The 26665-nt window shown below is 44.1% G+C and overlaps 1 protein-coding gene across 1 annotated transcript in view; it reads left to right on the forward strand.

Moving 5' to 3' along the window:
• Window positions 1-26665, forward strand: part of LOC101653591 (cytidine monophosphate-N-acetylneuraminic acid hydroxylase) — a 134045-nt gene that overhangs the window by 80201 nt on the left and 27179 nt on the right. The window contains exons 3-9 of the mRNA XM_013007206.2: window positions 3759-3868; window positions 6079-6269; window positions 13471-13618; window positions 17411-17492; window positions 18225-18362; window positions 22014-22149; window positions 25621-25761. Coding sequence (XP_012862660.2) covers window positions 3759-3868; window positions 6079-6269; window positions 13471-13618; window positions 17411-17492; window positions 18225-18362; window positions 22014-22149; window positions 25621-25761 — 946 coding nt within the window. The remainder of the gene's footprint in view (window positions 1-3758; window positions 3869-6078; window positions 6270-13470; window positions 13619-17410; window positions 17493-18224; window positions 18363-22013; window positions 22150-25620; window positions 25762-26665) is intronic.

Raw genomic sequence — 26665 nt, forward strand, 5'->3', positions numbered from 1 at the left:
TTGATAATTTATAAATTATTATCTTGTCATATCTTGCCCTGTCCGACATCTCCCTTCACCCACTTTTCGGTTGTCCGTCCCCCAGGGAGGAGGTCACATCTAGTTTATCCTTCTGTTTCGGACTTATTTTAATTAGCACAATATTTTCAAGCTTCATATAGCTCAACAAAACATGTATCAGAACTTCTTTTCTCTTTATGAATGAGTTGTCCATTTAAAATATGCACTCGCATTTTTCTTACCCATTCATCTGTTGATGCCACCTAGGTTATTCCCGTCTTTGGGCTGTTATGACTACTGGTGTACAAATGTCTGTTTGTGGTTTGGCTTTTAAATCTTTTGTGTGTACACCGAAGAATGCTGCTAACTGCAAGGCTGGCAGTTCAAAGCAGTTCTGCAGGGAAAAGATGAGGTTGTCTACTCCCTTAAGATTTGCAGTCTTGGGAACGCTATACAAGGTTGCTTTGAGACGAGGTGCTCCAGGTTGCAGTAGGCTTTCATGGATTCGTTTTAATTTTCTCCCCCGTCAATTTGAATTTATATATGAGCATGTGGAGGATGTGAACCCAGAGATATCATTGCTGATGTCAAGTGGATCTTGGATGGAAACCGAATGTACCAGAGATGTTTCCTTGTGTTTATTGACTTTGCAGAGGCATTTGACGGTGTGGATCATAACAAACTGTGACTAACATGGATGTATGGATTGTGATAAGAGTTGTACGAGCCCCCTATTAAATGATTAAAAATAATAATAAATAAAAGAAAAGAAGAATGGGAATTCCAGAACACTTCATGTGCTCATTTGGAACCGGTACACAGAGCAAGAGGCACTCTTGCATAGAACAAATAAATGCTCTATGGCTTAATCCAGAAAGGGTGGGTCAGACCTGTATCCTTGCACCATACGGATTCAATTCCTATGCTGAATAAATAATTTGAGACGTTGTACAATAAGAAGAATGTGGCATCAGGACTGGAAGAAGACTTCTTAACAACCTGTGAAATACAGATGCCATAGCTTTGCTTTCTGAAAAGTTTGGCTTTGTTTGTGTGCCAATCAACTCTCCATTGTCTCCACCCCTTTACACAGGCTGTGCTTTGATTCTATTTACCTTACAAGGTCATGTTTCTTTCGTCTGCCTCCAAATCACTCATCTGTCATGTCTAGTTCAATGGTTAGATTCTATTTGAAATCTTTCTTGACCCTTGGAAATGGACCAAGTGCATTCCTCCATACCTTAGTTGTTCCAAGTTGACTCTAACTCATGGTGACTGCATGGACGACAGAAACAAAATGCTGTCCCTGCTGCCTCATCCCCATGATCACCAGCATGTTCAAGTTCATTGCTGTGTTCCTTCAGCTCCCAAAGCATCTCCCATGCCCTGGTAGGCACTTTACTTCACCAAATCTGATATCTTCCTCTAATTATTGATCCCTCCTCATGATGTATCTATAAAGTCAAGTCACTGTTATCCAGTTGACGACAACTCTTAGCAATCCCATAGGACAGAGTAGAACTGCCCCCATGAGTTCCAAGATGCTAATAAAATTTTTTTCTTTTCTTTTTTTAATAAAAATAATTTTATTGGGGGCTCTTACAACTCCCAAACATTTCATATGTCAACTGTATCAGGCTTATTTGTGGGATTATAAAGAGATTTCCCCCCAGTTTTGTCTCCCACAAAGACAAGCCAAACATTAGGGGCTTTTTGCCAGCATATGGTGGGAGGCCAGATGCTTAGAGACAGCCTCCCTAAAGGCAGTCAGTTGCCAGACTACTGTCTGGTCCCACCAAGGTAGGGCCTGCTCCCTCTGTTAAGGACAATAGGCTACTTCTCCCTAAAGGCTTGTGACCATTAGCTTGATTCCTGTAGGTGGGGTTTACACCCTACTGATAATGGTTTCTATGGAGATCCAGAGAACAGGTCAAACCAGAAGTCCCAAGTTAGGCTGCCATCCTGAATCTAGGATCTGCCCATCTTGTCACATGTGTACCCCCAATCCCTCTTGTTCCTATTGTGTGTATGTCCCTAGATTGCCCCCCTCTCATTGCTGTAAAACCTATAGTGCAACCCCTTCCTATGAGGTATGTCTTTACCTGTAATTAGGGGACTTGCATGGCCCCCTGAAGGTATATAGGCCTTGGTTAGCAATAAAGAGCCCTCTCGGACTTCCCCCCTCTTGGTCTCTGGTTGGCTTCCCCTTCCTCTCCCCCATCCTCGCTCCCCTGTTCCCTTTCCCCTTGTCCTCCTTCCCCTCCCCCTCTCTCCACGTGGACCACCAAGCAGGGCTGAGGAGAGCATGCTACCATGAAATGTGTCTGACTCCTTTATTTCAGTCTCTCTTTTATCTTTCATACTTTCTATGACTTTATTATAATATATATATATCTCAACTGTACAATTGCACCTACCGGACCTGTGATTAGTAGTGGGGGGCTGGCCCTTCCCACCCCCCCCACATATTTGTACATATATTGCCATCATTCTTTTCTAGACATTTACTTTCTATTGAGCCCTTGGCATCATCTCCTCCTTTTTCCCCCTCCAACTCCCCACCACCCTCATGACCCCTTCATAGATATAAATTATTATTTTCATATCTCACACAAACGGCTGTCTCCCTTGCTCCATGGTTTCTGTTGTTCTTCCCCCAGGAGGGCTGTGTGCAGTTTATGTGTCAATCATTGCGATTGGTTCCCCCTTCCTCCTCTCCTCTTCCCCCCTCCCCCCTACCATTCTGGTTTCAATATTCCCATTCCTGTTCCTGGATTCTGTATGTGTGAGCTTTCATCTCTTATCTATACCTGCGTACATGCTCCAGTCTAGTCCAGAGTAAGAAGCAGTACTGGGGTCATGATGGGGGGGGACACGAGGAAGCCTCAAGGAACTAGAGGGATATTGTGTGTTCCATTGGTGTTTTACTGTACCCTGGTTGACTCATCCCGTTCCTGCCATCCTGCTCTGGGGGGATGTTCTATTGTCTACAGGTGGGCTTTGGGTCTCTGCTCTGGCAACCCTCATTCTCAACAATATGTTTTTGTTTGTTTGCTTGTTATGGGTCTTCTGATGCCTGTTATCCAGTCCCCATGATACCTCATGATCACACCGCTGGTGTGCTTCTTCCATGTGGGCTTGTTGGTTCACTGCTGGATGGCCATTTGTTTCACTTCAAGCCTTTAAGACCCCAGACATTATATCTTTTAATAGCCAGGCACCATCTGCTTTCTTCACTACATTTCCTTATGCACCCATTTTGTCTTCAGCAATTGTGGTGGGAGGGTGAGCAACTCAAAATGCCATTTTTTAAGAACAACGTGTTCTTGTATTGAGTGAGGGTATGAGTTGAGGCCCGAAGTCCATTCACAACCTCTGTGTATCTCTCTCCCTCAGAACAGCTGATGATTTTGAACCACTGACCTTGTGGTTAGCAGCCCAACACATCACCCACTAAGCCATCTTAATTCATCTCTATAGGGTTAATTGAATTGTAGTCAAGTTGTATGTGTCTGTGTCCTTGCTATGATTGGGATCTCATGAGGTCTGGAGTGAAATTTGAACAAGGAAATGAATTGGTGTTGGCCTGACATCATCTCAGCAGGTATTGCTTGGCCCAAGAAACGTTGCTTTCTGTTTCGGTATTCCTTTGATTTGGGCACTCTTGTGTATCTGGATCCCGCACGTCTATTGCAGTGATGCTTCTAAAATTTGATTTTTGTTGTTGTTAATCCAGATTTGTGCCCCTTTGCTTCTAGTTGTTGAAATGGATGAAAAAAATGGACTTACATTGCTAGAACTGAATCCTCCTAACCCCTGGGATTCAGACCCCAGAACTATTGAAGATTTGGCTTTTGGAGAAGTACAGGTAAGGAAATATTAGAATGAAAATATCCTTCCAAATAAAACTAGGATGTCTATTTATTATTGCTATAGATGTCTATACACCTTATATGACTCTGAAGGAGCCCTCATGGCTCAGTGGGGTAAGCAATGGACTGCTCACCCAGCGTTTAATGGTTCAAATCTACCAGTGGTGCCATGGGAGAAATATAAGGCTTTCTGCTCCCTCGAAGATTTACTGTTTCAGAAATCTTCCACAGTAGTTACACCCTGTCCAATAGGGCTGATCTTCATTGGAACCTGTTTGATGGCAGTGAGTAAAATTTTGTGAGTACTCTTTGATCTGACAAGCTAGTAAGAACATATAATAAAATCAGTCTCTTGAACAGAATTTGGCAAGAATTGCAAGGATATACAGTATAGTCAGAAAGAAAATTTGGTGGAAACTCCCAAAAGCAAGCTATGCACATAAAGGAAGTTCAGAAGTTACTCTTAATGGCAGTTCTGGTCAGACAGCATGGCCACTTGTCCCTTCCTGTATGCATACTGCCTCTGAACTCTTCTATAACCCTTCTGGTGTGTTCTCTTGACTTCGTCAAACGTGTTCCTCCACCAAAATCCTGCAGTAATCTGGGAGATATAAACCAGCAGAGCTTCATTTTTTCTTGATGTTTCACAAGCTTATGAAAATAGCAAGGTTTTTTGAGGCAACAAGTGGGATTGTCCCTAGAATTAAACTACAGCAGCAACAGTAAACAAACATGCCCGCGGTCAGTTGTGGAGCCTGCTTCCGGCAATGGCATATGTTTCAGGGTCGGGCTGTGTTCAGCAGGATTTCAAGACAGTGGTCTTTTGGAAGCAGATCGCCAGGCCTTCCTTTTAAGGTGGGTGGGTTTGAATTCCCCACCTTTGGGCCCCTAGTTGAATGCTCAATCATTAGCAGCACCCAGGGGCTTTTGTACCAGGAATGGGAATAGTATAAGACGTGCATGGGTCTTTGACCTCTCCCCACGCACTATTTTGGCTCTCCACACTAGAGTTTCTATGACCTTGTCTCTGCTCCCTGATGGTTTTCCTTTCCCCAGGGATGTGTCAGGCCATGGAAAGGGAGTGAGGAATCTCCAAGCCTGTTCTTGTCTCAAAGCCATTGTTTGCAGTCATTCTCAGAGGACCATGACATCCCGAAAGGGTGGTTTAGGAGGAGATTTGGAAGAGAAAGCCTTCCTAGTATATTGAGCCAGTTGCCAGTCCCCTCTGCCAAGCTACCCAAACTCACAGAGTCATTCACCCACGTTCTTATTCAGACCCACGCTGGCATTTAAATGCCCTAGTGCCTGTCCTAACACATCTACTAGCTTTGCCTATGAAGTAGGACATCACCAGAAGGGTTATTCAGCAGTGCTAACTGTAGATAAGTATTTAGGAGCTACTTTAATAGGGTAGAGCTTGTTAGTGGTCACCGAGTACGCTGTGACTCAGGGCGGTTGCCTGTACGACAGGTGGAAACATTGCCAGCCTCATGGTCATTGATATGTGTGAGCCCGGTGCCATAGCCATTGTGTATTGTGAGTGCTTTCCAATGCAGGCTGCCCTTCTTCCGGCCCTACCTTATCCAATATTCTGGTGTGACCCATAGGGCCTTCCTTGGATAATTTTTAGAAATCAGGGCTTTCTTCCTAGTCTGTCTTAGTGTAGCAGCTCTGCTGAAAATTTCCACGGATACCTCTGCTCATATCTGAACTACCTGTGATACAACATCCAGCATCACAACAAGATGCAAGCCACCACAGTACAGGCAGGTGCTGGAGAGCAAAAATAGGTAACCTATTGGCTTGATACTGAAGGACTCCTGGTGGTACAAAGGGTTTAAGTGCTCAGCTGCTAACGGAAAGGGTGGAGGTTCAAGTCCACTCTGAGGTACCTTGGAAGAGAGGCCTGGTGATCGACTTTGAAAAGATCACACATGTTGAAGCCCTTATGGTAGCCCGGTCTACTCTTACAACCAGGGGTTTGCAGCAGTTGGAACCGGCTCCATGGCAAGCCAGGGTTTGGCTGTGCTTGGCGTTGGGCACCACATCAAGCCTCAAGTAGAATCTGCTGACTTCTACTTGAGTCCTGTGTTTTTGCCTGACTCTGCTGAGGAGCCAAGTTCTCCAGTGTGATTTTTTAATGAACCAGTTCATTGTTGCCAGCCAGTAATGATTTAGGAGTATGAATTGCACGTTCTTCCAACAGGTGACATACCTCACTCACGCCTGCATGGACCTCAAATTGGGAGACAAGAGGATGGTGTTTGACCCTTGGTTAATTGGTCCTGCTTTCGCCCGAGGATGGTGGTTACTCCATGAGCCTCCCTCTGATTGGCTGGAGAGGCTTTGCCAAGCCGACTTAATTTACATCAGTCATATGCACTCGGACCACCTGAGGTAAACACGTCTTACGAGTCGGCTCCAGGAAAGACATAGCGGGTTTTCCCTTTTAGAGCGTCCCTCATAGAGTTGAAAGATGAGGCTTTCTACTCCTGTAAAGATACGTAGTCTTGGAAACCAACAGGGGCAATTCTAGTCTGTCCTATAGGGTCTTGGTTAGTCAGAACTGACTGGATGGTGATGAGTTTGTTCATTTTTTATTATACAGTGAACCCTCGTTTATCGCGGTTCATTGGTTCTAGACCCTACCGTGATAAATGAAATTCCGCGAAGTAGGATTCCTTATTTGTAAATCAAATATTTTCGTAGTTAGAGCATAGAGGACATGAAAAAACACCCTTTAGTCACCATGACACTCGTATTACCCAATTTATTAAATGAAAAAGGGGAAATACAGTAAAACATTTTGGACGTTACAATGATCATTTATTATTTATTATATTATTTGTGGCATCAAGCGTGTACAGTATGAGTCAATCAGTGGCAGTCATGACAGCGCATGCGCGGTTACGCCAAAACCACGATAGAGTGAAGCCGCGGAAGTCGAAGCGCGAACTGCCGAGGGTTCACTGTAGTGTTCTTAAGCTATTCAAGACTTACCCTCGGTGCTTCAACGCACCAACTCTGCCCTTGAAGCACAAGAGTAGCCATTATTGTAATTAGATCCTGCTGAGTTGTCTCCTTATATATACACCAGATGGCACACTACCCTGTCCTGTGCCACTGTTCAAGTGAATGAGCATGATGGCGAGACAATTAAATTTGGGTATTATATCATTTTATTTCTTTTTTTTTATACTATATACTTTTCACACATCACAAAGCACTCTTCTCCTCTGGGTTCTTTGGGCAGCAATGGAATAAGGTTAAAGCCATTCAGCTTGCAGGTTACATGGCAGCAGGTCAGTTATGGCCCAAGAGTTGCAGTTGGCCATCTCCTGGCGTCCAGTATCTCAACACTGAGCTGGGCACTGAGTGGCACAAGCGGCTAAGCACTTGACCATGCACTGAAAAATGGATTGGTTCAATCCTACCCAGAGGTGCATCGGAAGACTTATCTGGTGATCTGCTCCCAAAACATCACACATCTGGAAACTGTGTTGCCAAAAGTCAGAATCCATTTGAGCATGGCAACTAACAAGAACACTAAACTCCCAACGTTTTCACTGCACGTTTGCCTCCTCCAAAGATGATTGAAACCACAGCAAAATGACATGCCAGGAAGGCAGAAAGAACAACTTTCACTTAAAGACCAAGCATATTTGTAAACACACTGGGCTACTGGAAGTGGGGGGGAATCATGTTCCCTGTTCTTCTGCTTAATTACAGGGTCATATTCTTTCGTTCTTGTTTTGATTGTCAATATAAACACACAGCAATGGCCACAGTGTTCTAATTACGTTAGTTCAGCTTTTTCGTTTTCTGTGAGCTCCCTGACAAGCAAAGTTCATATCAAAGTTCTATCAAAGTTCCTCCTTTGATAGAAAGGTCCAAGATAAGATGTCGTTTCCTGGCCAACTGACTCCTAGCATATGGGACTTCTGAAGTATGAATATGTCGTAAGTGGCTTTTTAAAGGAAGTAGTTTACACATGAATAACAAGCTATTTTAGCGATGAATTATCTGTAACACACCTCTTTATACATCACAGCCTGCGACTATACTGTGGCGATCAAATCACAAATTCCTTGCTGGTTATGCTATCTTTTTGTCCCACAAAAAATTTTGAACCAAGTTTGGACAATTTCAGGAGTATACGAGCCCCAGGTCTATGCATTGTGCAGCAGCAGTAATGTGCGGTGACAATTCTTCACGGGCTTATGTAACCAAAAAGAGCCAAACTCATGGCCATTGAGTCGGTTCCTACTATACTGTCCCTGGGAGACAAGTAAGCTGCCACCATGGGTTTCCTAGGCTGTAACTCTGTACAGGAGTAGAAAGCCTTTGTTTTCTTTCCCTCACAGAATAGCTAGTGGTTTCAAATGACTTACTTTGCAGTTGGCAGCCCAATGAGGAATGAACTACGCACCAGAGCTTCATAGTTGGTACTTGGGGGTGGGGGTGGTAAAAATAGCATCTAAGTGTGGTGATTGTTTTATAACATAAGATACTGTTTCCCCAAATTCCAGTGAAAGACATTCTCTGAGAATACAGAGGGATGTTCCATGTTAAAGAATTCAGGATTTTAGTCTCTGGGTGGCACAGTTGATGTCCTTAACCGCTAACCAAAAGGTTGGCCGTTTGAGTCCACTCGGAGAAGCCTCCGAAGACAGGACTGGCATTGTTTTTCGGTGCCATCAAGTCGACCCTATGCACAACCGACTGAAACACTGCACAATCCTGTGCCATCCTCACCGTTGCTTCTGTGCCTGAGCCCATTGATGGGCAGTCATGGTCTCCATCCATTTAGTCGTGGGTCTTCCTCTTTTTCACCGCCCCTCCACTTGACCAAACATGATGTCCTTCTCCAGGTTGCTCCTAATAATATGTCCAAAAGTATGTAAGATGAAGTCTTGCTTCCTTGCCTCGGAGGAACACTCTGGCCTTACTTCTTCAAATATAGACTGGTTTGTCCTCTTAGCAGTCCATGGTACTTTCAACATTCTTCTCCAGCAGCACAATTCGAATGTATCTATTCTATGTTCTTCCTTCTTCAGTGTCCAACTTTCACATGCATATGATGCAATAGAGCAGTGGTTCTCAACCTTGCTAATGCTGTGGCCCTTTAATACAGTTCCTCATGTTGTGGTGACCTCCCAACCATAAAATTATTTTTGTTGCTATTTCATAACTGTAATTTTGCTACTGTTATGAATCAGGTGACCTCTGTGAAAGGGTCATTCAACCCCAAAGGGGTCACAACCCACAGGTTGAGAACCGCTGAACTAGAGAATACCATGGCTTAGGTGAGGTGCACCTCATTCTTCAAAGTACCATCTTTGCTCTTTAACACTCTAAAGATATTTTGTGCAACAGAGCTAGCCAGTGCAATAAGGTTGTTGATCTCTTCACTGCTAATTCCATGAGTATTGATTGTGGATCCAAGTAATACAAAATCCTTGATAATTTCAACCTTTTCTCTCATTTTCATGATGTTACCAATTGGTCCAGTTGTGAGGATTTTGGTCTTTCTTACACTGGGTTTTCATCTGTACTGAAGTCTACAATCTTTGTTCTTTATCAGCGAGGACCTCAAATTAGCCTCACTTTCAGCAAACAAAGTTGTGTCATATGCATACTTCAGGTTGTTAACAAGCATTCCTCCAATCCTGATGCTGCACACTCTTCATGTAACCCTGGTCCTCTGATGATTTGCTCAGCATATAGATAGAACAGGTATGGTGAGAAGATACAGCCCAGACACACACCTTCCCCAATTTTAAACTGTGCAGTCGTCCCTTCTCTTCCACACATGCCTCTTGATCCAGGTACAAATCCTGAATGAGCACTATGAAGTGTTCCGGAATTCCCACTCTTCTCCACGTTATCTACAGTTGTTATGGTCCATGCTGTCGAATGCCTTTGCCTAGTAAATGAAATACAAGAAAACATCTTTCTGGTATTCTCTGCTTTGAGCCAAGATCCAGCCATCTGACATCAGCAATTTTATCCCTGCTTTCATGTCCTCTTCTGAATCTGGCCTGAACTTCTGGCAGCTCCCTGTCAATGTGCTGTTGCAACCATTGTTGGAGCTCAATGATATCGTTGTACAGCTTTAGCATGCTGTTCAGTCACCCTTTTTTTTTTTTTTTTTAATGGGCACAGATATGGATCTCTTCAAGCCAGTTGGCCAGGTAGCTGTCTTCCAAATTTCCTGGCATAGATGAGTGAGGGCTTCCAGTGCTTCTTCAGCTTTTTGAAACATTTCAATGGGTATTCCGTCAATTCCTGGAGCCTTGTTTTTGGCTAATGCATTCAGTGAACTGGGACCTCTTCTTTCAGCACCATTAGTTCTTGCCCATAGGCTGCCTACTGGAGTGGTGGTACACAGAGTCACTGTACCAGAAGGAACTAGTCAAGAGTCCATAGGACTGGTGGACTACCAAAAAATAAAACAAAACAAAAACCTGGCCACTAAAAAACCTATGGAACAGTTTTATTCGGACCCATACAAGGTCTCCATGAGTCAGAGTCTATTTAGGGGCAACTGGCAAAATCATTTTAATGTAGTTTATTTACCAACCCCTGGCCTAAAACCGAATTTAGTTCCAGATTCAGGGGCTTGTGTGGACAGAGGCATACCAAGCATTAGATTGCCAGTTTCCAGCTGTAGTAGCACAACACACTGCTGGGAAGTATGTCATAAACGACTTCATGCTAAACCGTTGCCAGGCCTCCTCATTCCCACTCCTTTGGTCCTCTCTCCTTGATAGGTCCTTATTCTTTGACTCTGTATTAATTCACTGATGAAACATGGGGATTATTTGCCAGTGAGCCTATGTCCTTTCTTTTGCCCATTGCTTACAGAATAAAACCTCCCTGATTCAGTGGGCAGAGAAAGGACCAAAGTGCCTTACTAAACAGTCTTTATTCAAAGACATGTGACTTTGTGACTTAGAGTACTGTCATATAAGATGCTATTAGCAAACATCGGTACGAATGATCTGCAGCGAAAGAAATAAAAACTAGTAAAGGTGCCTTTTAAAGTGATTTAATGTAACTCCTTCAAGCCATCATTTTGGTGATGAAGGGTGGGAGGTGGGCAGAGAATCCTTCCAATTCTCCCCTCTCTTGATTCTGCTCTTTGGACAACTTTTAACACACTGTTGGAACCTATCATTACAGTTAAGTGCGGATAAGCAGATGTTGTGTAAACTTTTCTGATATGCTTTTACCTGATATTATAGTCTGTGGACAAGTTTCACTAAAAATGAGAACTGTCTTATAATTTGCTAGGCAGCCAATTATTTCAAGAGATAGCATATGAGCAATAACTTACAGATGGATCTTGGTTAAAAGGAGAGACTATCAGAAAGACGTTTATCTGTGTGTTTTTGACTATGGAAAGACATTCCACAAACTATGGCTAACTTTGCAAAGTATGGAAGTTCCAGAACATATGCAGAAATACTTAGACCAAGAGGCAGTGGTGCAGACAAAACAAAGGAATTCTGCGTGGTTTAACGTCAGGAAAGGTGAACATCGAGGTTGTATCCTTTCATCATAGTTATTCATTCTGTATCTGAACAAACCATCTGAGAAGATTGACTGTATCACAACCTGTTATATGCAGATGAAAACTAGGCTCACGGAAAGCAAAGAACACGTGAAGTCCTCTTTGATGAAGGTGGCAGTGTTCAGTACGGATCACAACTCAATGTAATAGAAGTGGACCAATAGACATTATGATGAATGGAGAAAAGATGGAAGTTGTCAAGATTTCCATTTACTTGGAGCCACAATCAATGCTTATCGACGTGGTAATCAGGAAATGGCGCAACGTTTTGCATTGGGAAAATCTGTCGCACAAGACCTCTTTAAAGTATTAAAGAGCAAGAGTTTCACCTTGAGACCTAATGTGCACCTGATGTAAGCCGTGGTAATTCCAATCATCTCATATGCATGTGAGAGCGGGACAATGACGATGGGCGCCCAGAGAAGAACTGATGCATTTGAACGATGGTGTTGACAAAGCATATGGAAAGTACCACGGACTGCCATAAGAACAAACAGGAACTAGAGCCAGACTGCTCCTCCCTAAGGCCGCTCCCAGATTGAGGCTGGCAAGACTCATCTCCTGTCCTTTGGGCATGTGATCAGAAGAGACCCGTGCCTGGGAAAGCACCCTATGTTTGGTCAAGTAGAAAGTCAGTGGAAAGAGGAAGACCTTCCACAAGCTGGATTGACACAACACAACAACAGACACAACAATGGGCTCAAACATAAAAGCAATTGTGAGAGTGGCACGGGACCGCCCAGGGTCTCCTCTTTGAATGAATTGGTGTGAGTTGGCTTGATGGCACTTAACAACAACAACTTAGAATCCAAGGAACACCAGGCTCAGAATCGGAAAACTCAAATTTGAATATCAAATTGCTATCAATGTTAGTTGTATATTTCTGCTTGTCTTTCTTCATCGATGAGCATAGCTTTTTAAACTATTTTTTGAGAAGGTAAATTGTTGTTAAATGATCTTTCCCCGCACCCTGGTGGCATAGTGGTTATGGGTTGGGCAGTTAACTGCAACCTCAGTACTGTAGTTTGAAACGACCAGCTGCTCCCAGGGAACAAGATGGGACTTTCTACTTCCTTCAAGAGATACTTACAGTCTCGGGAACTCACAGGGGCCGTTCTGTCCTGTCCTATAGGGTTGCTATGAGTTGGCATTGACCTGATGGCAGTGAGTTCGGTTTTGAGAAATTGATTTATTATTCATCTTTCCATCACTAACCACGGCTGTATATAGCCCTTTTATATAAATTAATGTTTGATGAATGAAAGTCAGCTAGGGTCTAGTATTCAAAAATCCTCGATTGTGTGCTGAGCCAGGATTACCACAAATGTTCAATGTAATTTCCCTCTACAATGTATTGCCTCACTTGGCTGACCCTCCTGATGGACAAAGCACATTCTTTGGCTATGAGAGAAGCTGGTAAAGAAGAGATGGAGATCATGGGGATCCACATTAGCCCACAGCTTTCTCAGCATGGCTTTTCCACTTGGCACTTTGTGTTAGAACTACCGCTACTCAAAACAGCATCCATGTAGAAGATGGAACTTGCACTTGGTTGATGCACACACAATGACATATGATAACCTTCTCATGCTAAAAAAGAATCTTCCAGAAAACCCCTCTCACCACTACAGGCACTCTTGAGCAGAAACTCAAGGGTGGGATCTGGTGAGAGTCTGTTTTTAAAGTTCCTCACTTCTCAGTTAACATGTTCGCAAACCATCTCGTACTAGATCAGAGGTTCTCAACTTGGGGGTCGCGACCACTTTGGGGGGGTTGAACGACCCTTTCCCAGGGGTCGCCTAAGACCATATTTCCAATGGTCTGAGGAACCGAGACATTGCTCCTCTCTACCCGTCTCCAGGCGGGTCCACCCACATGCAGACATGCCCACAAAAGGGGTCACCAGAACATGAGGAACTGTGTTAAAGGGGCGCAACATTAGGAAGGTTGAGAACCCCTGTACTAGATGATCCTTCTTAATTTTTTTAAACCCCCTCCATGTTTCCATCTCTCTGATCCTAGTTACCCCACTCTGAATAAGCTTGCCAAGAGAAGACCAGATATTCCCATTTATGTTGGAAACACAGAACGACCCGTCTTTTGGAATCTGAGTCAGAGTGGTGTCCACTTGACGAATATCAACGTTGTACAATTTGGAGTGTGGCAGCAGGTCAGATATCTGCCTCTTTTCCCCCTCTTTTTCCACATTTTCCAGTTAAATTTTCCCAGGTGAGTTTTAGGTAAGGTAGTAGGTGGTTATTAAGAAAACAACGGCCAGTTTCATCTTTATTTGTTACAGTTTAAGTACGACCTTGATTGGAACTCTGAGGGTGGGGCAAAACTGCCCTTGATAAAGATCTTTCTCTTTCATTTCTCTTTACTACTTTACAATGATAAAGCAGTATAATTGGAGGTCAGGTTGATAATAAATCTAATTATGAATGAGGAAAGTTATTCATTTATTTTATTGGGAATCATTTTTTAAAATCATTTTATTGGGGCTCATACAACTCTTATCACAATCCATACATACGTCAATTGTGTAAAGCACACATACATTCGTTGCCCTCATCATTCTCAAAACACTTGCTTTCCGCTTGGGCTCCTGGAATCAGCTCCTCGTTTTTCTTTTTTTTTTTTCCCCTCCTTCCCCACTCCCCCTTCCCTCATGAACCCTTGATAATTTATAAATTATTATTTTATCATATCTTACACTTTATTGTCACCTCCTATGGCTCTTATAACAATCCATACATCAATTGTATCAAGCACATTTGTACATATGTTGCCATCATCATTTTCAAAACATTTTCTCTCTGCGTGGACCCTGGATATTAACTTCTCTTTTTTCCCTTCCTCCCTCCCCCGCTCCCCCAGTTGTGGACTCCTGATAAATGATTATTATTTTCATATCTTACACCGTCCACTGTCTCCCATGCTTCTGTTGTTCATCCCCCCTGGGAGTGGGGGGGTTATAAGTCAATCATGGTAGTCAGTTTCCCATTTCTCCCCCATTTCCCCCCATCTTCCTCCTACCCTCATGGTATCACACTGTTCCCATTACTGTTCCTGAAAGGTTTATCTGTCCATATTCCATGTGTCTAGAGCTCTTATCTTTTCCAGTGTACATGCTCCAGTCTAGATGGATTTATAAGTTAGAACTGGGATCATGATAGTGGGGGAAAGGAAGCATTAAAGAACTAGAGGAATGTTGTGTGTTCCGTTGGTGCTATGCTGCACCATGGCTATCTCATTCTTTTCTTGTGTCCCTTCTGGGAGGGGATGTCCAATTGTCTACAGATAGGCTTTGGGTCTCCACTCTGACACCCACCACTCGCATCAGTATATTTGTTTGTTTTGGGTCTTCTGATGCCTGATACCTGATCCTATTGATACCTCCTGGTCACAGAGGCTGGTTCTTCCTTGCAGGCTTTGCTGCTTCCTTGCTAGATGGCCGCATGTTTAACTTCAAGGCTTTAAGACCCCAGACACGATATCTTTTAATAGCTGAGCACTATCAGCTTTCTTCACCACATTTGCTTATGCTCCGATTTTGATTTTAGCAATCGTGCCAGGAAGGAGAGCATCACAAAATACCAGGTTATTAGAACAAAGTGCTCTTGCGTTGAGGAGTACTTGCCCGTCTACTACCTTAATAATTAATGTTTAAATATATGTACATAGACCCATATCTGTCATTATATATTAATATATTTACATCTGTGTATGTGCCTATATGTATACCTGTATAAATGTTCTTTTGCCTCCTAGTTCTTTCCTCTATTTCTTTTTACTTTCCTCCTGTCCCACTGTCATGTTTGACCTTCATTCGATTCTCAGTACTCTCTCTCAGCCACATTGCACTTGATCAAACCCCACCAGCCATTCTATGCCCTCCTCGCCATGGATTTTAGATCTCTTATTATTCCCTTGTCCCTGGGTTTGTTGGCTCCCCCATCTTTTTCTCCCACCTCCTAATCTCCCACGTCCCCCCGGAGTCATCGGCTCTCTTGTTTTCTCCTCGGGAATGGTTATCCTGCTTATCTAATATGACTAGACATAAGAAAATGAAAACGAAAAGGGTGGGAATGGGGAGAGAAAGAAAGGACAAAGCCTATAAATAGTTCTAGGTCTGTGTGCCAACCCTTCTGATTGTTTTCTAATCGAATCTGGTGAAGTGTCATGCGCTGCCCACCAATTCACAGGTCTGTTTGGGGGATTCCTCTGTACTTCATTGCTTTGCTCCCCTTGCTGCTCTGTTGCACTTCCTTCGTGTTTTGCCTCGTGTGTGTGTGTGTGTGTGTGTGTGTGTGTGTGTGTGTGTGTAGTATGGAGTGGTGGTCAAACAGGGCTCACTTCCCACACTCTGTTGCCAGTGCTGTCCCCTGTAGCCCTGTGGGTCAGTGAGGGACATCGTGTCTCATGGTGGAGCTAGCCCCGCGGTCTCTCTGTGCATTGGTGGCTCCCAGCAGGGATGTCATCCTCGAGGCTTGGGGGGCCAGGGTGTGGTCCTCTTTCTCTCTCCCTTTCCCTATTAGTTTGCTCCCATGTGGTCATGAGACCAAACTCATGTGCCACTCTCCCTGAGCTGTATCTTCAGTGGTCCTCTATGGTGCAGTCTTCTGGGGAGGGGGTCAACTGGGGTCCGCCCACAGCCCTTTCTGTTTGTTTGCTGCTTCATGCTGGTATGTTGCCCTCGAGGCTTGGTGCCCCAGGTTGAGGTCTGGTCTCTTTCTTGCTTTCCTGTGGCACATGAACAAAACCCTCCCCCTGTGTGGGTTGTTGCCCTGTTTCCCCACTATCCACATCCTCACCCCCGTCCCCAACTGTCCCCCTCCTTTTCAGTTGGCTGCCATCATCCCTGGGTCGGATCTGACCCCAGCCAGAGTGCCTGGACCACGCCCTGGGGATGTATGCATTGGGTGGCTTTCCTACTATACCCCTTGTGCTTTTTAAGCGTACCTCAGTGGACTCTTGTACTTGTCCTTCTGTGCTTGACTTACTTAGCTGAGCATCATCTCCTCCAAACTCTTCCCAAGCATCCGTGTGCTTCATGCGTTTATCATTGCTTTCTAGGGATGCATATTACTCCATTTTATGTATCTACCAGAGGTTTAGTTTTGTTTTTTATGATTGCACCTTATTTATTTTTATTAATTTTTATTCAACTGTTAATTTTTAAAAAATCAGTTTATTAGGGGCTCATACAACTCTTGTCACAATCCATATATACATCAATTGTGTAAAGCGCATTTGCACATTCATTGCCCTCATCATTCTCAAAACATTTGCTCTCCACTTAAGCCCCTGGCATCAGCTCCTCATATTTCCCCCCTCCCCACCCGCCCCTGTGAATCCTTGATAATTTATGTTATTATTTTGTCATATCTTGCACTTTCCAACGTCTCCCTTCACCCACTTTTCTGTTGTCCGTCCCCCAGGGAGGAGGTTATATGTAGATCCTTGTAATTGGTTCCCCCTTTCCAACCCACCCTTCCTCCACCCTCCCGTATACCAGAGTTTTTAATCCATTCGTTGGTGGAAGGAACGAGCCAAGGAAAGTTATTTTAAGTTACTAACTTACCAGTCTATCCAGGAGATTTATCATGTCTTTCATTTTCCCTCTCAATTTGTTTTTAGTGTGGTTTGGGTGAAAGGCTACAGAGACTAATTATTTTCCATTCCATGATTCATACATATTTTCTTTTGTGACATTAGTTGCAATCCCCACAATGTAAAAACAATCTCCCCGCTTCCTCCCAAGGTTCCCCATTTCTATCTGTCCCCTTACCTTCCTTCTGACCTTTATCTTGAAAGAATAGTTCCTCTCTTTTGGCATTGCTCACCTTATCGGGCTGTCTCTGGTGTGGCTGAAGATTGGTCCTTTGGGAAGGGAGGGACCTTTTTTGAATTAGATGCCAAACGGCCATACACAGTTGTTGGTTTTACTATTAAATTTCAGGTAGACAAGAAGCTCCGATTCATGATCTTGATGGATGGGGTTCATCCAGAGATGGATACTTGCATTATTGTGGAGTACAAAGGTATTTTTAAATTCCTCATCAACAATGAAAAACGAAAAATACTGCTGGTCAAAGGGATATTACTAGCTAGCCAGAATTTTCATAGAAGATAGCATATTATATTCTTGCCTTAGAAGAGTGGGCTATTGTTTAGATCATCTTTACAGAGAAATTATTACTAGTAGTGTAATCTATATAGTGATGGTGCAAAGCTTTGCCGTTAAGGCAATAGATATTTCATATTGTACCCACAGTAGTTTGTTAAAACATACCGCTATTGACTATGACATTACATGATAATATTTTATACATGTGTACTTCTTGTGTAAGGAGGCATCTTTACTGACCCAACAACCAGTTGAGCTCTTCATGGAATTTGCCAAAGGTTGGATGAAGGGTTTGTGTGGACCCAGTCACTCCCCTCAATCCTTTGAGTTCAGTGTTTGCAGGCAGCAGTCTGAGGGCAGGAATTCAGTGTCTGTCTACAGACGTAGAGTGAGACCAAACCAACTATCCCCAGGAGACGCCTGGAACCCACTGGGTCAAACAGGATGAACTTACCCACTTGACTGTCTGCTGCTGAAGACTTTGTTTTTTTGGTATCTTACTGTTTTACATAAGGAGCTCTTCCATAATGACAGGTTATACGCTTTGCAGTCTGTATAGACTATACACCTTTCAATGCATATCGGTTTAGGAAGTCAAGCCACAGTAGTTGAGAGTTCATCCCCACACCTTCTTGTTTCTCCATAGGTCATAAGATACTCAATACGGTGGACTGCACCAGACCCAATGGGGGAAGGCTGCCTACAAAAGCTGCTCTAATGATGAGTGATTTTGCTGGGGGAGCATCTGGTTTCCCAATGACTTTCAGTGGTGGAAAGTTTTCTGGTATGATTTTATACTGAAGCAATACAAAATCAAAGCAGACCTGCGGGAGCAGTGCTTACGCCCTTCTCTGAAAGTTTGGCAGCTTGGACGCAAAGGCTGTTCCTTGGGAGAAAGAAGTGGCAGTCTGCTTCAACAAACAGTGCAGCTTGGAAACACTGTACATAGCATTATTCGGTCCTACAGGGTTGCTATGAGTCAGAATCAGCTCAACAGCAATGGATCGTATAAAGCAAGGAAGCCCTGGATGGTGTAAATGGGTAATGCCTTGGACTGCAAAGGGTACAGGTTTAAACCCACACAGAGGGACCACAGAAGAAAGGGCAAAAAACTCAGTCAATGTAAACCCTATGAAGTACACTGCTGTTCGGACACATGTAGGATTACCAGGAGGCAAAACAGTTTACCGGTGTATAGTAAATGGCAACTCAAAAAAAGCAAACTAACTCACTGCTAAGGAGTTGATTTGGACTCATCGTCATCCTGTGGGACAGGGTACAACTGTCTCTGTGGGCTCGTAAGACTCTAACTCCTCATGGAAATGGAAAGCCTCGTCTTTCTCCCTCAAGGTAGCGGGGCATTTTGAACTGCTGACTCTGTGGTTAGCATCCCAATGTATAACCACTCCATCACCAGGGTAGTCTGAGTAAAGAGCAGCACGATCGATTTAGCGCTTTGCCAAATACTCTGTGGATGAGTACAAAGATAAAGAAACCTGGTCTCTTCATACAGGAAGCTTATACTCTATGGGGGGAGGCTGCCTTGTGACTTAGGGGACCCTGTGTTGCAGGTTCGAACTGCCCTGCAAGGTTTTCCTAGCTGTCATCTTTACTGAAGCAGACGGCCTGCCCAGGCTGTGTCCCTGGTGCCACTGGGTGGTTCAACCGGCCAGCCTTTTGGTTCCTGGCTAGCGGCAAAGTATTTGTGCCATCTTGAGACTTAGAAGCTGGTTTGCAATAAAGTGAAAATTAGCTCAACATACGATGAAGAGACATGAAGGAAAGAGGGGCAAATTTAGGAGGAGTCAAGGGAAGGAACCATTTGGGCTCAGGGGGTTGACCATAGTTCCCAAACTTCTTTAGTGGACTGCCCCCTTTCAAGAAAAATAATCACTTGACATCCACCTCCTTCACCCCGGGCAATTGAACACGTTTTACACTATAACCCACAACCCAGGATGAAGTGTTGATATCTACTTTTGAAGCCCTTCTAGATTGTTCTGCCCACTTCGAGGAACACTGGTGTGCACCATAGAGCAGCCTAGGAAAGGTGTGAAACAGGGAATCCAGGCTTAAATGTTTCTAAGCAAACCGACTCACTCACTGCCATTGAGTCATTCCGATTCTCAGCGACCCTATTGGACAGAGGAGTGGACCTGCCGCTGTGGGTTTCTGAGACTGTGATTCTGTAGAGGAGGACAGCGTCTCATCTCTGTCCCACCGAGCAGCTCGGGATTTGGAATTGCTGGTGGTTGGCAGCCCAATCCCTCCCCCGGGGCCGCCAGGGATGGTTTAGGAAACTGTAGCCGTGGTTGATGGCCCTACGTAATGGAATGCTCATATTAAAATAAAAACTTACCACTTTCCTGGAGTCAACTTGGCCTGTGGCAGACTCCTAGGCCCATCCAATTACCAAACAGCACCGCCTTTCTCCAGGCACAGAGCTGCCACTTTCCAGACACGCTGCACCTTCCTTCGCAGCTCCCCCCGTTGTTCTTGCTGTTTTAAAAGAGGAGACGTACATGGATTCCCTGTGGCATTATTACATATTATTTGAGACGTGCAGGTCTTGATTGCATGCCTTCATGACAATCCAAGAAAGAATGGAGGCTGGTAATCATAGGCACCAAGAATTGAACTCCCACTATGTGCAAGCTATTGTCTTTGCATTTTCTATTTTAAAAGAAAGTTATTAAAAGAAAACAAAACAAAAAAAACCAAAAACACCCCATGGCTATGGGGAAAACCAAGAGACAGATAGTCTCAAATTCCACACCCTGCCTTGTGTATTAGTGGTTATGCCTTGGGCTGCTCGCTGCAAGGTCGGCAGTTTGAAATCACCAGGTGCTCTGAGGAAGAAAGACGAGGCTTTCTACTCCTGTAAAGAGTTCATCTCGGAAACCCACAGGGGCAGTTCCACTGTGTCCTGTAGGGTCAAGATGAGTTAAGCCAGACTCAACGGCAGTGAGTTTGGTTTGGTTATGGCCCAAGCCCGAGTTTTATTAACTATGCAAGGGAGGTTCAAAACATTTATAGAAAAAGTATCTTAGCTTTAGCTTTCATTTTTTCCATGAATTTTTTAAGCCTCCGAATGTGCTTTGTTTACCAAGGAGGTCCACTTGAGTTTTAAAATAAACTGGGAAATAAAACGAAGTGCTAGGCTGGAACAAAGATATAGCCTGTACCCTATGGGTGACAGTGAAAACACCAAATCTATTGGTACGGTCCCCACATGGATTAAGCCTCTGGTGAGTCATCTCTGACCATAGACCAGGGATGTGAATAGCCTTATTATAATGCAGAGTGCATTGGGAAATGGATTATCCCAAATGTAGTTAGGTTAAAATTTAGCACCTTATCATTTGACCACCCTTCTGAACCATTTTAAATTTGTTCCAGTTTTTAATATTTTCTGTTTTCTTTTCAGTTGAGGTTTTTCTTGGTTTTTATTTTGTTATTGGTGTTGGGGTTTTGTTTTTCTTTCTCCTTTTGTTTTGTACGATTTTCTGTAAAAGAAACCCAAGATAGGTAAAACTTTAGCGATAGTACTGGATTAATAGTTCCTTAGGGTTATGGCAGGGGAGGCTGGGGGGAACTGGATTAAAACGATGAGTACAAGAAAGAAGAAAATGTTCTGGAATTAATTGTGGCGAGAATTGCAGAACTCTTTTTAGTGTGATGAAGTACTTAATTGTTTGAGATGTGGATCATATGTCGATCAAACTTTTAAAAAATAATATCACCTTCACAATGGATCCAAGCCAGACTTGAGGATGGGGCTTTGCATCTGTTAGACACTGGGTCGTGATCATCCTGGGTCTTAGCATTTGACAGAATTACTGACACTGTTTCAGGTAGTACTGAATGGCAGGGGGTAAGGGGGTAGGGGGTGGGTGGCCCTGGCAGCAGTGACTCTCTGCAAAAGTTCACAGCATATAGAAGGGCAAAAGGCCTCTTACTTGCTATGGGCAGGCTCCCCCTTAGAAGGACAGACTGCAGAGCTGAGCACGTAGAAATTCTCAGCCAACTGATCAGCCAGAGCAGCCGTTCCAGATCCGTGTGCACCCAGAACCACTAGGAAACTGTTGGCTATTTTTTTTTAACCAAAAGAGATTCGTTTTTTAAGCAAAAAATATTAGATATTGTTTTAACCAAAAGCTATTGGGATTAATTCCTCAAAAGATCGCTCACAGTGACCCCACAGGGAAGCAGGGAGCTGCCCAGAGGGTTTCCAAAGCTGTAGTTCTTTCCCAAGCGGATGGAGCAAAATAAATCAGGGGACGACTGTCCAGGGGTGACACAGGGAGCTCTGTTCTATTTCTGCTGTCATTAATCTGTCAGTGTTATTGCCCCAAGAGTTCAATAGAGCAGAACATTTGTTTCTCTGTTATAACTGCAATCAGAGGAGACTTTAACCCACACCCTGCCATTTCAGAGGCGTGGAAAGCCCAGTTCATTAAAACAGAAAGGAAGAAGCTCCTTAACTACAAGGCTCGGCTGGTGAAGGACCTGCAACCTCGGATTTATTGCCCCTTTGCTGGATATTTCGTGGAATCCCACCCATCAGACAAGTACGGCCGGCCATTTTGTTCCACAGTCTGACGCATGAGGGAAAGTGTGCGAGAACGCCTGACTCGGCTGTGTGTGCATCGAGAGAGGAGAAAGCGAGTGTTAGTGGAGTCCTGGGCTGGTCTGAGCAAGCTGCCTGAGAACAGAGGGCGTGAATGAAAGCCAAGGTTGGCGGCCAGAGTTCATTCACATTTTCTCTGAAAGGATCCCCAGGGAAGCGGAAGGCAACAGATAAGCAGTAGGCACATGCTGCGAATCAAACTGGGGGAATTTAATGAACTACCTTCTAGCTCAATCCTCTGCATAACACTGTGAGTGAGGTGTCACTACAGCTTTTGAGCAGGTAGGGCATCTGAAACTCAGAGCAGCCAACAGACCTGCCCAAAGGCACCCTTTGGACACACTGGGTTTAAGAATCGGTCCCTGGTATATAGGATCACTAGGAGTTCAAGTGGACTTGACGGCAGTGGATTTGGTATTGGATTAAACTAGCTCACAGTAGCCCTGGTGGTACAGTGGTTAAATGGCTTGACTGCTTCCAGCAGGTCAGCAGTTCAAACCCCTAGTCATTCCAAAGGAGAAAGATGTAGAAATGTGCTTCTATGCAGGTTTCCAAAAAACCCAACCTCACTGCCATTGAGTTCAAGCTGCCTCATAGAGACCCCACAGGACAGGGTAGAACTGCCCCTGTGGGTATCTGAGTCTGTCACTCTCTATGGGAGTAGAAAGCCGTATATTTCTCCCTCAGAGTGGCTGGTGGTTTTGAGCTGCTGATCTTGCAGCCCAATGCACAACCCACTGTGCTACCAGAGTTCCTTCCAGAAAGATTCACAGCCTTGGAGGCCGTGCTATATGGTCCTCCTAAAGGTCACTATGAGTCAAAATTGACTCGACATCGACATGTTTTGTTATTGTTTCTGGTAAGCTAGCTTAGGACCCTGGGTAGCTCAAATGGTTTGCTTTCTGTTACTAACTGAAAGGTTGCTAGTTCAAACCCACCCAACCGCACTGTGGAAGGAAGGTCTTGAAACTTGTCTGAAAGTCATTGGAAACCCTATGGGTTGTGGATTCAAAGAAATGACAGCCACTGTAATGTCTTGACATTTAGAAGGGTCTTTATTCAGCGAGCTGGGCTACTGAGAAACTAAAGTGTTTCCCTTCATTGCAGCCCTGAGTGGACTCGGTCCATCTTTAAGGCCAAAAAACTCATTTATCACCTGTCTAGAGTTCAAGCAAGCATGAAAAGAAGTAGAAAGCAAAATTAATGAATTGCTTGTAACTTCAAGAAGCGTAAGCATGCAGTACAAGGTACATTTCTTATAAAAGAAACAATACCAAAATGTGCTGTCACATCCTGGTTACCAAAGCAAGATTATATTGTCACATCCTGGTTCCCAAAGCAAGATTATATTGTCACATCCTGGTGATCTGGACAAGACTAACAACATCACTCAGATGACAACATCCAAGGGAACAGTATTGAAAACCAATCGGAACAGATGATATATTGAAGGCTAGTGAAACGAATTGTCATGTCCAGAACCCTGGAACATGGGAGGACATTCTACAATTAATCATCAGCAGAGACTTTCCCGTAAGGGGAGGGAGAACGGGCAGGTCAGCTAGCAGTCAGCTTTCTGAGATGGGAGGGAGGGAAGGGCAATCACTTAGCAGCTACCCAAAATGGAGGTTTTTTTTGCTAATTTGGCTCATTTTGAGCACCATGCTCTGTGGAAGTGTGTGTGTGTGTGTGTGTGTGTGTGTGTGTGTGTGTGTGTGTGTGTGTGTGTGTGTGTGTGTGTGTGTTGAGTCAGAATCAACTCATGGGCAAATGTTTTTGTTTTGTGTTGTGTTGTGTTTTTGCTAGTTATGTTTCACATGAGTTTTGGTTAGAATAGAATTGTATCATCGTGAAATTCAAGTCTGATGTTTTGGATAAGTTAAATGATGCTGTTTGTAGTAATATAACTTACAGGTCTTGCTTTCCAATTATATGCTCAGAGGTCCATGCATTTTCTTTGTGCACCCTTAAATGCTGTTTTCATTTGAGGGCCAAACGGAGAGGAGGGGAGAGGAAGAAGGAGAGAGAGATTAGAGGAATAGAGAAGGCTGGAACACTGAGACAAGAGGTGCCAAGAAAAAGCGACAGAGGAACAGCAGCTGCAGATCCGGGAGACTGGCAAGAGATCAGGCAGTGGGCTTCCTGGCCCACACTTGAGAAGGCCACGCCCCCTTGGGCTGAGGCTTAGTTGTGGAATGGAGTGCCCCTGAAAACGTATCAGTAGATCTAAAACAAACAAACAAACAAACAAACAAACACCTTCATAACACTTGACTGAGTAAGCAGAGGTCTTTGAGATCTTGGTGGCCATTGCAATGAATGAATGAACCCCGCAGAGACTTAGAGAGCGCTGTGGTCCCAACAGCTGCTCTCAGAATAAAAAGGTTGGAGGCTGGAGGCAGGGCTGAGCCCCACCTCATAGACTTAGCCCTGGATCAGTGATGCAGGTAATGCTTCTCGCCCTCCCTGATGAGGTGAAAGAGGTCGGACCCCCTTCCCTGCTCTCCTGACCCCAGATCTCGGCATGAGTAATAACTGAGAACATGAATGCTTTTTAAAATGTGGGTAGATTTTTAATGGCTCTGAATGGAGGGACTTTTCAGATGTCACCCGCAAACTTGGGGAGACCCTCTCCTTTGGGTCTCCCAAGAAAGCGATGCCCTGACCCAGCTACACAGCAGACAGCTGGAGCCGGGGCTGGACTGCCTCCTAGTGGGGTGAACTCAGGCAAATCTTTGGGCCCCACAAAGCTTCCTTCTCTACAGCAAGTTGCCATCGGGTTGATCCTGAGTCATGTCTACCCCCAAGGGTATCAGAGTCGAGCTGTGCCCCACAGGGCTTTCAATGGCTGACTTTCCACAAGTAGATACCTAAACTTTTCTTCCCAGGTGCTTCTAGGTGGACTTGAACCATGAACCTTTCAGTTAGCAGCCAAGAGCCCTAAGCACCCAGTGATTCCTTCCTTCTTTTTCTAGAAAATAACCATAATAGAGGCAACCATCTCCAAAGGACACTGTCAAGATAAAATTGCTTCACTCCTGTTATGCACTTAGGATAAAGCTTGCAAGCAAAATTGAATATGTAAAGATGAAATTGGTTAAAATCATTAATAGTCAATACATGTGTCTGCGGTGCCACATATGTATACCAATTAGCCTCAGTTCATACAACTTCAATGCCATCCACCTCATGACTAAGCTTTAAAATGAAGTAGAAGTACAACTTCGACTAAGAATTCTTCCCTAGTAATAGGCTCTCACCCAAGGATGAGCTTTACGATCCTATTGTTGTACAAGGGGTGGGATTGAGAACTAGGACTACAGAGGAAACAGAAAGTTCTGTCAATGTGGGAAGCAGGCTGTGCAGCTGAGAATAAACGCCCTTACATGGTTGAAATGCTCTCCTTTCTCAGGTACATTAAAGAAACAAATATCAAGAATGATCCAAATGAACTCAACAACCTTATCAAGAAAATTTCTGATGTGGTGACGTGGACCCCACGACCAGGCGCTACCCTTGATCTGGGGAGGATGCTAAAGGATCCCACAGACAGGTTTGCCTTCAATGCTTCCAGAGAATAAAAATGCGTTCATGAATCTCTCTCAATCTTATGAGAAAATACACACTTTACATATTGCCTCATGACACAGTCCCTAAGTTGTACTAATACTGTGATTTTGTTGAGTAACATACTGTCGTACTGCCTAATGTTGCTAGAACAGAACCAATCCAAACGAGCGGCTTAAAGAACAGAAATGTATTTTAACGTATCTCTGGAAACCAGAAGTCCTTATTCAGGTCATGGCTTGAGTGGGGAGATCTTTCTTTGTCGATTTCAGCTTCTGGTACATGTAGTGTGCCAGGATACATATGCAGGATAGCTGCCAGCAATCCTTGGAATGCCTGGCACCATAAGGGAGCCCTGGTGGCATAATGGTTATGTATTAGGCGGCTGACCACGAGGTCAGCAGTTTGAAACCACCGTGGGGAGAAATTTGGGACTTTCCTGTAAAGAATTATAGTCTGAGAAACTACCTTGTCTATATTATAGTCTGAGAAACTACCTGAGTTCTACCTTGTCCTAGTGAGTTGCTACGAGTTGGCATCGCTTGATGCAATGGGTTTGGATTGTGTGTGTATGGATGCTCCCTGTCTGTTCTGTTTCTTTTATAATTCAGAAGCAATTAGGTTTAGAGCACACCCTACATTGGGAGGACTCCTAGTGGCATAGTGGGTTATGAGATGCCTGCTAACCTGAAGGTCAGCAGTTCAAAGCCTCCAACCACTGCACAGGAGACAGAAGAGGCTTTGTTCTCCCGCAAAGATTTTCAGCCTCAGAAACCCACCACGGCAGGTTTTCTCTTCCTACAAGGTCTCTGTGAGTTAGAACTGACTGAGGGCAGTGCGTTTGGTTTTGGTTTAGACCTTTAAACTTGTATCACCCCGTTACCATAATA

Source organism: Echinops telfairi, unplaced genomic scaffold, assembly GCF_000313985.2.
Source record: "Echinops telfairi isolate 266 unplaced genomic scaffold, ASM31398v2 ScPeMD7_5868;HRSCAF=6743_0, whole genome shotgun sequence".
In the NCBI taxonomy this organism is placed as follows: Eukaryota; Metazoa; Chordata; class Mammalia; order Afrosoricida; family Tenrecidae; genus Echinops; species Echinops telfairi.